This window comes from Galeopterus variegatus, unplaced genomic scaffold (assembly GCF_000696425.1).
Source record: "Galeopterus variegatus unplaced genomic scaffold, G_variegatus-3.0.2 Scaffold3424, whole genome shotgun sequence".
Taxonomy (NCBI): domain Eukaryota; kingdom Metazoa; phylum Chordata; class Mammalia; order Dermoptera; family Cynocephalidae; genus Galeopterus; species Galeopterus variegatus.
Window position 1 is genome coordinate 75,246 of NW_007729535.1, and position 11,571 is coordinate 86,816.

Consider the following 11,571-nt stretch of genomic DNA (forward strand, 5'->3'; position numbering starts at 1 on the left):
TGCGGCCCCCGCGGCCCGCGCGCGGGGCCCGGCTACGCTCTGACTCTCTGGATAGCCGCCTCTCCATCTTGCCGCCCCTCTGGCCTCGCCTGCCTGGGGGCAAAGCGGCCCTGGCCCCAGCGCTGGCGGTGGGCCAGTTTGCAGCCTGCTGGCTGCCTTATGGCTGCGCGTGCCTGGCGCCTGCAGCGCGGGTCGCGGAGGCCGAGGCGGCTGTCACCTGGGTAGCCTACTCGGCCTTCGCGGCTCACCCCTTCCTGTATGGCCTGCTGCAGCGTCCAGTGCGCTTAGCGCTCGGCCGCCTCACCTGCCGCGTGCTGCCCCGGCCCCTGCGGGCCTGTGCTCGACAGGCTTGTAGTCGGCAGGCCTGGCACCCACAGGCACTGCTGCAGCGCCTCCAGGGACCCGCCTCTGAGGGATCTGCCCTAGGCCCCACTGAGGCACCAAAACAGGTCCCCACGTGGGCAGGAGGGCAGCGCCTGAGCATGCCAGAGGCCACCTGAGAGCTCTCTCTCCTGAGCTAGAGAAAGGAGAGTGCTATCAGAGGGGGTCCATCCAGCCCCTGTGCAGGTCACAGCAGGTGCCCTGCCTGATTTCTGGCTCTGGAACAGGAAGAGAAAGGGTACCTGCAGACTTGTGAGGCCCAGAGGCTTTTCAGAGCCGGGAATCCTGGGTTCTGGGCCCAACACTGCATGGTCTTGTGCACAGCCCTACCCTTCCTTAGGCCTCAGTTTGCCCATCTGTACCCTGCACCATTTCTAAGGGCCCCTCCAGGATAGGTGGTTTATGAAATTCTTGGATGGTCCCCAGACCAAGGGAGGAGAGAAGACCCTAAGGGCTCATAGCCAAAGTGATGGGCCAAGCAGAGCAGGGTCTGGGTTACAACCACAGCAGGAGAAACCTGTGGAGACACTCAGGCTTCCCTGACATCCGCACCAAGAAGAAGCTGGACACAGCTACTGAAACTCTTCCATCTGCTTCTAAAATGCCCAGAAAATGACCCGACCAATTTGGTGCTAGAAGCAGGAGGCTGGACAACATGACCCACAAAGGGCTCTGAAGTCCCAGGACTGGTGTGTGGAAGGGGCTAAGGCCCAACTGGAGCTGATGGATTCACAGATGGGGGTCCTTTGGGCCTCAGCTGCACTAACTTTCTGGAGACTTTGCCACCCCAACACCAGTATTTCACAATTTCCTGGTCGCTGAGAATATTTATTCAAAAACAGGGATTGAAAAAACTGTACAGTGTCTGCTGCTGAGAACTGGGCCCCTGACCCCATGCCACTCCCCCAGGTACCCGGCAGTGCCCCCTCTTTGGGGTGCTCCCTGACATGCCCAGTCAGTCCATTCCAGTCAAAAAAGTACCAATGGAAGCAGCAGGAGTCTGCAGGAGGTGGGGAGAGAAGTGTGGCCCCAGCCACCCCCAAGACCCCCTTCTGACTCCCACAAGGACAGTAGGCCAGAAGCCCTAAGATATGGGGAGTACATGAGTGACCCCCCATGGTGGGGCACTAGGGAGGCTCCTGGCTGCACCCTGCATCCAAGCACAGAGCTGAGGGGTGGGGCACCTGCCCTGGGGCTGCTGCAGCTCCTAGAACCCTGGGCCAAAAACTGCCCACACTCTGAGAGGAGAAACTCCCATAGATGGGGGCAGGGTAGGGGGTGCATCCATGCTTCTGGACATTAGCGGCATTTGGGACCCCAGGGTGGAGTCTCCGTGAGCAGGTAGGGTGTGGAGGCAGCCCCCTGCCGGCGGTCCTGCCTGCCCCTGCATGTGCCTCAGCTGGCTTCAGTAGGGGGAGAATTTCTGCCGCTCAGCTTTCTTGCTTCCATTGGCCGCTGCCATCTTGGCAGTATAGGCCGCCAAGCCTGGTGGTGGCCCTGGTGAAGCAGGTGGTAGAGCCAAGAAGGGCACAGGCTTGAGGCCGATGAAGTTGGAGAGGGAGATGGCATAGGGTGTGCCCAGCAGGCCTGGGGGAGCCGTGGGCAAGGCTGTAAGGGGTGGCGAGAAGGGGGCGGGCAGGTCTGCGGGAGCTGAGCTGGGTGTCCCCCCAGAGGTAGACTTGGCCGTCTCTAGACTGGAGAGAAGGATATAGAGGGAGAAGAATGGGAAAGTGGGAATGAGAGAGAGGGACAGCAAGGGCAGATATAGGGCATGAGATTAGACAGGAAAGAAGAGTTGAGGAGAGAACAATGACATGGGTACCTATGTTTGGGGGAAGATGGGAGAGGTGGGAGGGTGAGGATGAGAAGAAAGGACAGGCAGGTATAAGATGGGGTGAGGGGAGAGATGGGGAGGCCAAAGACCCAGGGAAAAGAGACAGCAATGGGGGAAAGAGGACATGTAGGATGGTTGCAGAGGGAGAAGACGGACAACATGGGGTTATTTAGGCAGAACACCATGAGGAAATGGGATAGGGTTAGGGGAGGCAGAGGACACTCCCAGACCGAGAAAGGTCAGCTCTCCCCTCCCCACCTCTGTCTGTGACATTCCCACCACCCACCACATGCTCACCAGGCAGTGATGAGGTACTGGGCCAGGGCAATGGAGACCGGCGAACCAGTGATGGTCACGTGCCGCTCACCAGCACCCTCCGCTTGGTTCCCAATCTTAATATGTGCCCCTGACATTTGCCGGATCTCACTGATCTTGCTGCCCTGGCGCCCGATCACACAGCCAATCAGCTAGGGGGAAGGCAAAATTCAACCCTGGGCAGGGCCCAAACCTCCGGGCCCCCTACCCACTCTCTAGCCACCCCATCCCCTGCTCACATCATTGGGAACCAAGAATTCCTGCGAGCTGGTCTGTGCACCAGGATCCAGTCCTGAAGGGAAAAAGAGGAACTGAGTGTGTTTCTTGGCCTTTCCCATCTCCCATGTCCATTCCAAGGGGGTTGCCCAGCCTCTTGGGATCTGCTTGTGCCCCCTTCTGCAGGGACTGCTCACCTGGCACCACACTGGGTGAGGCAAAGGGGACTGCATGGCCTGAGAGCTGCTGGAGCTTGGTGACCTGTGCCAAAGAGGACTGGTCAGAAGTCAGAGGAGGCTTGGTTTGGGAAGGAGTAGGTGCCTTGGGCTGTGGGTCACTCACCTCAGCTGGGGTCACAGTCCCATACTGACCCTGGACAGAGAAACCCTGTGGGGATAAAATGGGTGAAAAGGGGGTTACTGTGACAAATCGGGGCAGTTTGGACAGAGTCACTTCTCCCATCCGCAGATCCCCAATTCCTTCTTCCATCCCGTCTTAATCCCCCTTCTCCAGTAATGCTTCCCACCCCTCCTACTGTCTCCTCACCTGGTTAGCAGAGAGAAGGACTGTACCTAGGGAGAGGCTCGGATGATATGGGATAGTGGCTCCTTTGGGTGGGGACTGGAAGGCATAAATGGGAGGCTCTGTCAGGACCCTCTCAGGCCCCACTAACCTGACCAAATGCCCAGAGGCCTCAAGGCCCTTCCTATGACCCCAGGTAAATGCATCCTGACAATCTGGAGCTTATAATCCATCCCTGCATCCCCACCCTGCCCCACCTAGTGTCACATGCATAGGCCTTGGGGTACATAATGAGGCAGGCCCAGGGCCCATCTCCTGCCCCCTTTTTCCCTGCCCCAGGACAGCACCTCCAGGATAACAGCGCAGATCTGGCGCACACACAGGATGATGGCATCAGGCACCCCAGATACAGTGACAGCACGCTCTGTGGAGTTGGGGAGCAGGTCCCCTGCTACCTGCACCTGGGCACCTGTAGTCTGCAAACAGAGAACAGGGGCCACTTCTGGCAGCTCCCATAGCCCAAACAAGGGCTTCCCAGGCTCAGAGCTCCCCAGGGAGTAGAAAGTCATAAGCAGTTTCCCTCTCAAAACGGCAGGGTGGAGGCTCCCTGTGCATGGTATCCCTCTCCCCTCACCTCTCGGATCTCTTTGATCTTGGTGCCAGCCTTCCCAATCAGTGAGCCACACTGGCTGGCAGGGATGACAAGGCGCAGGGTCACTGGAGGTCTAGAGACATTCCCACCATTTGCAGGAGCAGCACAAAGGTCCTGGGGCAGGGAGATGGTGGGTTAGCAGTGCATGCCCCTGCTACTCCTCCACCTCTCTTTAAGTGTCATCCTACTGACAGATGAGGAGAGTAGCCCTTCCCTAGTTCAACTCCAAGGGAACACTGCCCTGACCCTGACTTCCCCCACCCCCACCCATAGCCACTATCAGGAGTCAGAGTCATGTACCTCCTGAGGAACCACCCTTGGCCTCCCACCAACCACCAGCCACGGACCTCATCTAGCTTGAAAGCAATCATAGAGACTGCATGGAAGACGGCTGCTGTAGACCCAGTGATGGTGGTGATGCGCTCGGGGCAGGAGCCCTCAGAGATGGTGATCCGGGCACTGCTCTGCAGGTACAAGATGAGCACCGGGCAGCAGGGCACCTTTCCAACTTCCTCGCCTGGAACCTGTCTGCCTGCCCCACTCACCAGGTCCCAGCTGAGGCTGGAAACCGCCACCACATGGGGCACTCAATGGTCATCCCAGATGGAGTGGTTTAGAGAGAAGGTGGGGCAGGGGTCTCCCCTCTCCTCCACATCAGGTGCCCTGAGCTCCTCCCCCAAACTCCATCCTTACCTGCTCCCGGATTCTCTTTACAGTCTCTCCCTTCTGTGGGAGACAAAACAGAATCGCTCAGCGTGAGCAGTCATTGCCTCTTTCCCTGGGCTGAGGCCTCAAGTTGAGGCCAGTATATAGAGCAGAACCGGATACCTACCTTCCCAATTATGCTGCCCACCTCCTGCAAACAAGACAAGAGTGGAATCAGACGGGTACCAAGGCCCCAGGCCCGGCCCTTCCCCCAACCTGGCCAGGGGCTCCACAGCAGACAGGACAGCTGAGATCAAACTCGTGTTGGCCCCACCTTGCCTTGCCTTGCTTTGCCCTCCACAAACACCCAAGCCATGGCAGAGCTCCCCACCCACTCACCTTCCCGTGCATCAGCATCCGCAGCGTGAGGGTGATGCTGAGCTCTGGCTCCTCCTCCAGCCCCGCATCTGAACTGCTCATCCTGACAGGCGGGGCTGGGGCCACAGCGGCCTGGGACTATGTCCACACTGTGGCCTGGCCGGCTCTGGCAGGAGAGTGGAAGAGGGGTTAAAGAGGAGCCCAGGTCACCCTGCCCCTGCCCTTAAATGAGGGCTCCAGAGCCAAACTCCCAGAGGAGGGAGACAGCATGGACCTTGAGTTCCGGTGTGCTTGTGTGTGTCCCACTAGCTATATAACCCTGCACAGGTCATTTAACCCTTCTGAGCCAAACCTACCCTTCTATAAAAGAGGATACCAATTCCTACCCACAAAGAGTTATGCAAATGCAAATGAGATAAGCATATACATGGTAGGTACTGTCTCCATGGGTATCCTTCCTCTCTACTCATGTATTAGAAGAGAGTTAACTAGGCCTATGGGAGTCCAGACAGGAGAGCCTCCTCCCTCACCTCTTGGAAGAGGAGATCCCGTGGATGGGCCTTGAAGGTTGAGTTAAGGTTGAAAGTTTATCCAAATAAAAGACACTTGCATCCAGGGGTCAGAGCCCCCCACTGGCTAGCATGTAGGAATGGCTGGAGAGGAAATTGGAGCAGTCATAGGAGATCCTGAAGGGAAGGAGGCTGTAAAAGTGGTACAGCTCTAGGATGGGCCCTCTTACCCCTTCCTCCCCTCTTCCTGGCTTGGGGGGATGGGTTAAGAGTCCCAACCTCCAGAGGCTACTCTCCTTTACTAGAGGTCACTAGAGCAGAGGTGCCCTGCAGACAGCTCTGGGCAGGATTCATTCAGCACTGGGCTGGGGGTGGGCAGAGGATATCAGAGGACCAGCAGTCTGCCGAATGGTGTTTTTAATCTCTCTATGTGCCAAGACTGGCCCTGGGAACAGGAGGTAAGAAGCATCCAGGCTGGCCACATTCCCAGCCTGGAACACTTTCTACTGTACCAGAAACAAGTCTCAATTTTCTCACACATAAAATGGAGAGACTACTTCTCCCTGGGACTGGGTGGTGCATAAGAAAGGGATTTGGTGGGCTACAGGAATGTCAAGGCCATTAACTGATGGAGGAAGGCGGAGCCTGAGATTAGCTGCTAGGATTAGCTCAGCCGCCAGCCCTCTCAACCCAACCCTTTTTTATGCCCCGACTAATCCTGAACTTTAATCCTGCTTGGAAATCCCTCTCCTTCAGCGGCTACCTCCCACCAAGGCTCAGCCTTGATGGGAAGCTCACCAAGGGACCAGAACCTAAGGAGGAAAACAGAGTGTGACCAACTAGTGCCAAGTCTGGGCCAAAACCAAGCCCTAACCCTGCAAATTTCTTCTGCCTGGAAGGGCATGGGGGCAAAGGATGAGTGTGCTGGGCTTGAAGCACTCTGGAGGCTTCTGGTCGCCTTGTTCCTCAGCCCCCTGCCCCATTCTGACATGAAGGTCCAGGGCATAAAGCTCTGTCCAATGCTCTCTTCTGAACTCCCCTTGCTAACCAGAGCTTGGGTGTGGAGTGGGAAGAGGGGCTCCTAGCCTGGCTTTTTCTCAGGAACCCTGAGCAAGCCACCGTAGAGCATGAGGTCTCCGTTCCCTTATGCACATAATGGCAATGACAACCCTGTTCCCCTGAGCACCTCCCCAAGCACCTGCTCCTCCTTCCATTTGAGTTCTGCAGTAGGCTTGCCAGAGGTTAGAGATCAGCAGTGGATGCAGGGACTGTGCTCTCTGAGCATCCTGGCCAACTTTATGCTGGCTGCCCTTCCTAAGCGACATTCCCGCAGCTGCCTGCACTTACCCCCTCAAAGCACTTGCGATGACGTGCTTGGTTTCTGTCTCCCTGGACAGCCAAGCCCGGGAGCCCCTTAGAGCAGGAGCCAAAGCTGCCACCTTCTCCTTGATCCTGAGGGCTCATTCAGAGCCAGGCCAGAGAAGGTGCTCTGAATACACTGGCTAGCTGAGCAGAAAAATACACTGCACAGAAGGGGAAACTGACACCTAGGGAGGGTCTTGTAACCTGCCCAAGGTCACAGAGAGCTGGGGCATGGTGGGAGTAGCAGGGTCCTGCCTGCTAGCATGGGGCTGTCCCAAGCCCCAACTGCCTCCCCTTTGGGGCTGCTCCTGTCTGAGTCTGTTAGCCCTCTTCCTGAAGGAGGGACTCTTCAGAGGTAGTGACCAGGCTTCAGTAATCTCTGAGACCCCTGCCTAGCCAGGGGTAGGGTCCTGTAGACATAGGTCCTGTTTGGAAAAGACTGACAACTTATCCAGAGCCACAGTCTTAAGCTCCAGAACCTTCTAGGGCTCAGGAACCCCTCTGAGGTTGTAACCATTGGGAGACCTGACATTGTCCCCATATCATCTCCACATCACCTCTTGTGGCTCCAGGAAAAATGGGACAGGAGGGCTGGAACATGGCCACAACTGGAGCTCCTGCCATGAAAAAGACACCTGGGTCTGCGGCAGAAACCCACTGCCCCAGATTCAATGGGCGACCTTGGCCACGCCCTCACCTGCCTTGGGCCTCCATTTACCTTCCTGTACTATGATTAGGGGTCGGGGTGAGGGGAGAGTTGCTAGTCTCTCTGTGCCCTTTCTGTTCTGAGAGACCCTTAAGTTCTTTCCTGCCTTTTGGAGAGAATCAGGGGTCCTAACCCATGTCTCTCAAATTATTCTCCTAGGGCCCTAAGAACAAGCAGCCCCTCTTACTGGCTCCTCTGCCCTCACCAGAGCTAGCTATAGAAAGTTACTTGCTGCTCCAGTCTGGTGGGCCTTGGGTCTCTGCTGGGCCACCCACGTGGCAGCCACACATCATGTCACAGTGACCTCCAGCTCACCTCTGAGGGTGCCCAGCCTCCTCTGGTCAGCAGGGATCCCTGGCAGCACATACCAAACTCAGACGAAGACTCTGACCTTAGGCGTTCCCTTCTGCTCCAAAGGCCCCCTCCCCAGACCCAGTGCCCACTCCCTCTGCCCCTGGCTTCCTGCCACTCAGGCTGGAGGGGGTAGGGGGGGACAGTAACAGCTGTGTAAGCGATGGTGGCTGCCCCCTTCCCGCCCCTCCCCCCCCAGCTGTCTCTCTCCCATGACAGCTGCCCAATCAAAGGGCCGGGGGCTTAGCCAGCTCCCCCCACATGCAGGGATCAAGTGTCCACCCTGGCTTTGTTCTGAAGAAAGAACAATCCGGGGGAGGGGAGGGCTTCTGGGGCCAAGCAACTCAAACAGACTGGCCCGCCCCTTGGGGGATTCCCTCAGCTTTGCTGGCCAGTGTCTGGACCAACTAGGGCCTGTGGACCCACCTGGGTTGGGTCTAGTCTCCAGCTTCATCCCCCATCTTACATCCCCCAACATCCCCCTCAGCAGCCCAAGCTTCCAACCTAGCAACCTCCTTCTCCTATTCCTACTTTGAAAGCAGCCATGCTAGCCACACCCAGTGATGCTGGGGAATGGCTCAGAGCATCAGGCGAGGCAGGGTGTGGCAGGGAGTGGACACTGGGCCTGGGGGAGATCAGCATTGAGGGCTCCTGACTCCCCTGCCCATCCCCTTCTCTGGGGATGCTCACCCTTCCTGATGAGCAATGCCTCCACAAGAACTGCCCCGGCATCCTCAGACCCATGTGCCCAGCCTCTCAGCCTCCCAGGATGGCCAATCACACCCAGTTTTGAGGGTAGGAGGGGAAAGACAGGCCTGCAGAAGAGCAGCCTGGGATCTACAAGCTCCAGCCCCTGCTTTCTTGATTCAGATCTGCCTCATAGACAAAAGTGCCAGGCAGGGAAGGGGAGCTCTGATAAGCTGGCAAATGCCTCCTTAGAGCATCATCAGGCAGCCCCCCAAGACTCTTCATAGCCAAAGGAAACCAAGGCAGGCCCAGGCCCAGGCCCAGACTGGGCTCTAGGATAAAGGCCACAGGCTCATGTTGTTGCCCCCACTTACTGGTACCCATCCCCTCACTGTCTCACCCAAATTGAGAAAGATCTGTAGCTTCCATTCTCCATGTTGAAGACTACATGCTCACTCTGCTGCTCAACAGCCATCCATGGCTCCCCAGTGCCCTAGGAATAAAGCCTGATCTCCATGGACAGGAAATCAAGGACCTTCATGATCCTGCCCCTGCCAAAGTCTCTTTTCTCATCTTCATCCCATCCCCCACACATGCCAGACTGCAGAAAATGCCTAGCACCTCCAGCCCTCTGGGCTTTTGCCCAGGCTTATCCCAGCTTGAAATGCCCATCCTCCCCCACTCTCTGTCAAAATCCTTCTCAAATGCCACCTCCTCTGTGGAGCTTTCTTCAACTTTCCAAGTCAGAGATAATCACTCAGGCCTCTGTGCCCCCCCAAAGATATGGCCACAACTCAGAGTCCCAGTTGGGTATTTCTGAGACTGTTTTTCCACTATTCAGAGAGCTACCAGAGAACACGAAATTTGAGACAGAACCAGGCTCAGTATGCAAGAAGAGTTAGTGCTCACAGGGCCTGGTGGCATTAGGGACCAAAGATGGGGCTGAGGGTCCCAGAGGAACAATGAGGGTAGGGTGAGAAGACCCAGAGAATGAGGAACCAGCCACATGGGCAGAGCCAGGATCCACCTGGACAAGTTTCCCAGTTCCTTCCCCAGCATCCCCAGCCCCTGCTCCTGCTATTTTTCCAGGTCTAGGGGCTCCCGGGTATGTTGCAGGGGTAAGGGATTTGGCTATGCTCTGAGACTTCTGAGGAGCCAGAGTGGATCACTCCATTGGGAAGGGGAGCTGGAAGAGCTGGGGTGTAGGGTAGGTTACACAGAATTGAGTCAGACTCAGCCTGTCACAGCTGGAAGGGTCTCACCAATCAAGAGAGGACCCTGAGGTCCAGAGAGGAAGGGGATTGTTTGCAAGGCTACATGGGAGGCAACTGGAAGAGCTGGGAGAACCCAGGGGTCCACCTGTGCAGCTCAGAGCTCTTTCCTCAAGAGGCCAGCACCACTGGGCAATGGTGATAGAGGCGGGGGGGTGGTGGGGGCAGTAATGGGAGTAGGAAGGGTAGACGGAGCCTGTCTGGGGACACAGGGTGGGGCAAGCCAGCCTCCCCATGCCCTGGGCCTGCCAGGGTGTGTGGGCCGCCTGCTCCCAGCCCCCCACCCTGAGCATGCAAGGAGAACAATCCCCTTGTGTTTGGACAGCCTGAGCCTGCATGCTGATGAAGGCTAGGGGGTGGGGGCTGGGACGGGGGTGCCTTGGAGTTGAGGGGGTTCCAGGACCTGGAGGGGCTAGGGGATCTTCATATGGGGAAATAGGGTCCCAGGTGCTGACCCCAAGGCAACGAGGGTGACCCCAGGAAACAGTGAGGTCTGGAGCTCAACTCCTAGGGGGCCCCTAGGGTCTAAGAGCTCTTTGTGGGGGAAGGAGGGGCCCAGGGAACACATGCCCTGTTGGTTCAGCATGAAGGTAATCATCCTGGCCTTGGTGGGAACCCAGAGCTCCACATTCCAGGAGGAGGGGATGCAACTTGCCCTAGGAGCATACCCTTGAAGATCACTCTCCTGGGTGCTGGGGCCGGGCGGGGCACTGGGTGCCACAGGTCTCAAGATGGCGGGCCTGGGATAGGGGAGTGAGGAGGCAGGCACCTCCTTCTCCTGTCCAGGCTGGCATGAGGGCCAGGCTGAAGCGAGTAGCAGAGCCCCCCACACCCATCCCCCAGTATCCCAGCCAAGAAGCTAGGTCAGAACTGAGAGACTGAAGAGCCACAGGGCAGGAGGGACCACTCTGAGCCCCCAACTGTCATCTCCATACACCTCTGGCCTGGAGGTCTGTGTCTGGCTCCCCCAAGGACTGCAGAGAATGGGAAGGGGTGTGTGCGGAGCCAGGAGCTGCAGGAGAATGGCAGATGGGGACAGAGATGGAGCAGAACCAGAATCCAGGGCAGGAGGTCAAGAGAAGAGCAGGTCCAAAGGACAGAAACAGCGGGTGGGATGGGGGCCTCAAATATGTGATCTAAGGTCCGGATGCCCCTCCCTGGTAATGGGGGCTCCTCTGGCAGACCAACGCCCCCCACCTGTGCAGGCCTCAGCTGTATGGGATAGAGAATGTGTTCCTGGCAGTCTTCCAGTCCCCCAAACCCGGGACCCCAGCCCGTGGACCCGGGCACAGGCTCCCCGCCCCCGGCCGAACCCCCAAACTTCGCGGCCAGCCGTGCCCCGCCCGGCCCGCGCCCTACCTCTCTGGGGCCGTCCTGCGGCGGCCGGGGCGGGGCGCGGGGCCGGCGCGCCCCGCCCCCCCGCCCCCCCGCGCGCGCCCCGCCCCGGGCGGGGGGAGCCGGCCCGCCCCCGCCAGTCCGGCCCGAGCCCCTATTTGTATTATTTTTAATTGTTGTATTTTTTTTTATTTTTTATTTTTTCAGATATTTTTGATCCATGTTTGGTTGAATCTATGCATTTCAAACCCATGGATATGGAGAGCCAACTATACTAAGCTCTCAAAGGAGGTACTAAGTTAATTTCCTAGGGTTGCAATAACAAATTACCACAAACTGGGTGGCTTATTTATTCTCTCACACTTCAGGAGGCTAGAAGTCTGAAATCAAAGTTTCAGTAGAGCCAT

At 57.5% G+C, this 11,571-nt stretch overlaps 2 protein-coding genes across 2 annotated transcripts in view; one reads left to right on the forward strand and one right to left on the reverse strand.

The window, feature by feature from the left end:
- GPR62 (G protein-coupled receptor 62) overlaps positions 1-500 on the forward strand; it is a 1,253-nt gene extending 753 nt beyond the window's left edge. The window contains exon 2 of the mRNA XM_008585043.1: positions 1-500. Coding sequence (XP_008583265.1) covers positions 1-500 — 500 coding nt within the window.
- A 688-nt stretch (positions 501-1,188) lies between these two features.
- Positions 1,189-5,111, reverse strand: PCBP4 (poly(rC) binding protein 4). Its single transcript, XM_008585028.1, has 12 exons — positions 4,965-5,111; positions 4,753-4,776; positions 4,614-4,646; positions 4,268-4,384; positions 3,903-4,034; positions 3,616-3,744; positions 3,293-3,367; positions 3,089-3,133; positions 2,944-3,007; positions 2,770-2,822; positions 2,513-2,682; positions 1,189-2,075 (listed from the first exon to the last, which is right to left on the reverse strand). Exons 1-12 carry the CDS (start codon positions 5,043-5,045, stop codon positions 1,787-1,789), a joined length of 1,212 nt encoding a protein of 403 aa, XP_008583250.1. The 5' UTR covers positions 5,046-5,111; the 3' UTR covers positions 1,189-1,786.
- Positions 5,112-11,571: the final 6,460 nt, after the last annotated feature.

Coding starts and splice junctions, on each gene's coding strand:
- PCBP4 (XM_008585028.1), bottom strand. CDS start 5,045: ATGAGCAGTTCAGATGCGGGGCTGGAGGAGGAGCCAGAGCTCAGCATC. Junction 4,647..4,752: donor TGGGCAGCATAATTGGGAAG/GTAGGTATCCGG, acceptor TGTCTCCCACAG/AAGGGAGAGACTGTAAAGAG. Junction 3,368..3,615: donor TCTGCGCTGTTATCCTGGAG/GTGCTGTCCTGG, acceptor TATGCCTTCCAG/TCCCCACCCAAAGGAGCCAC.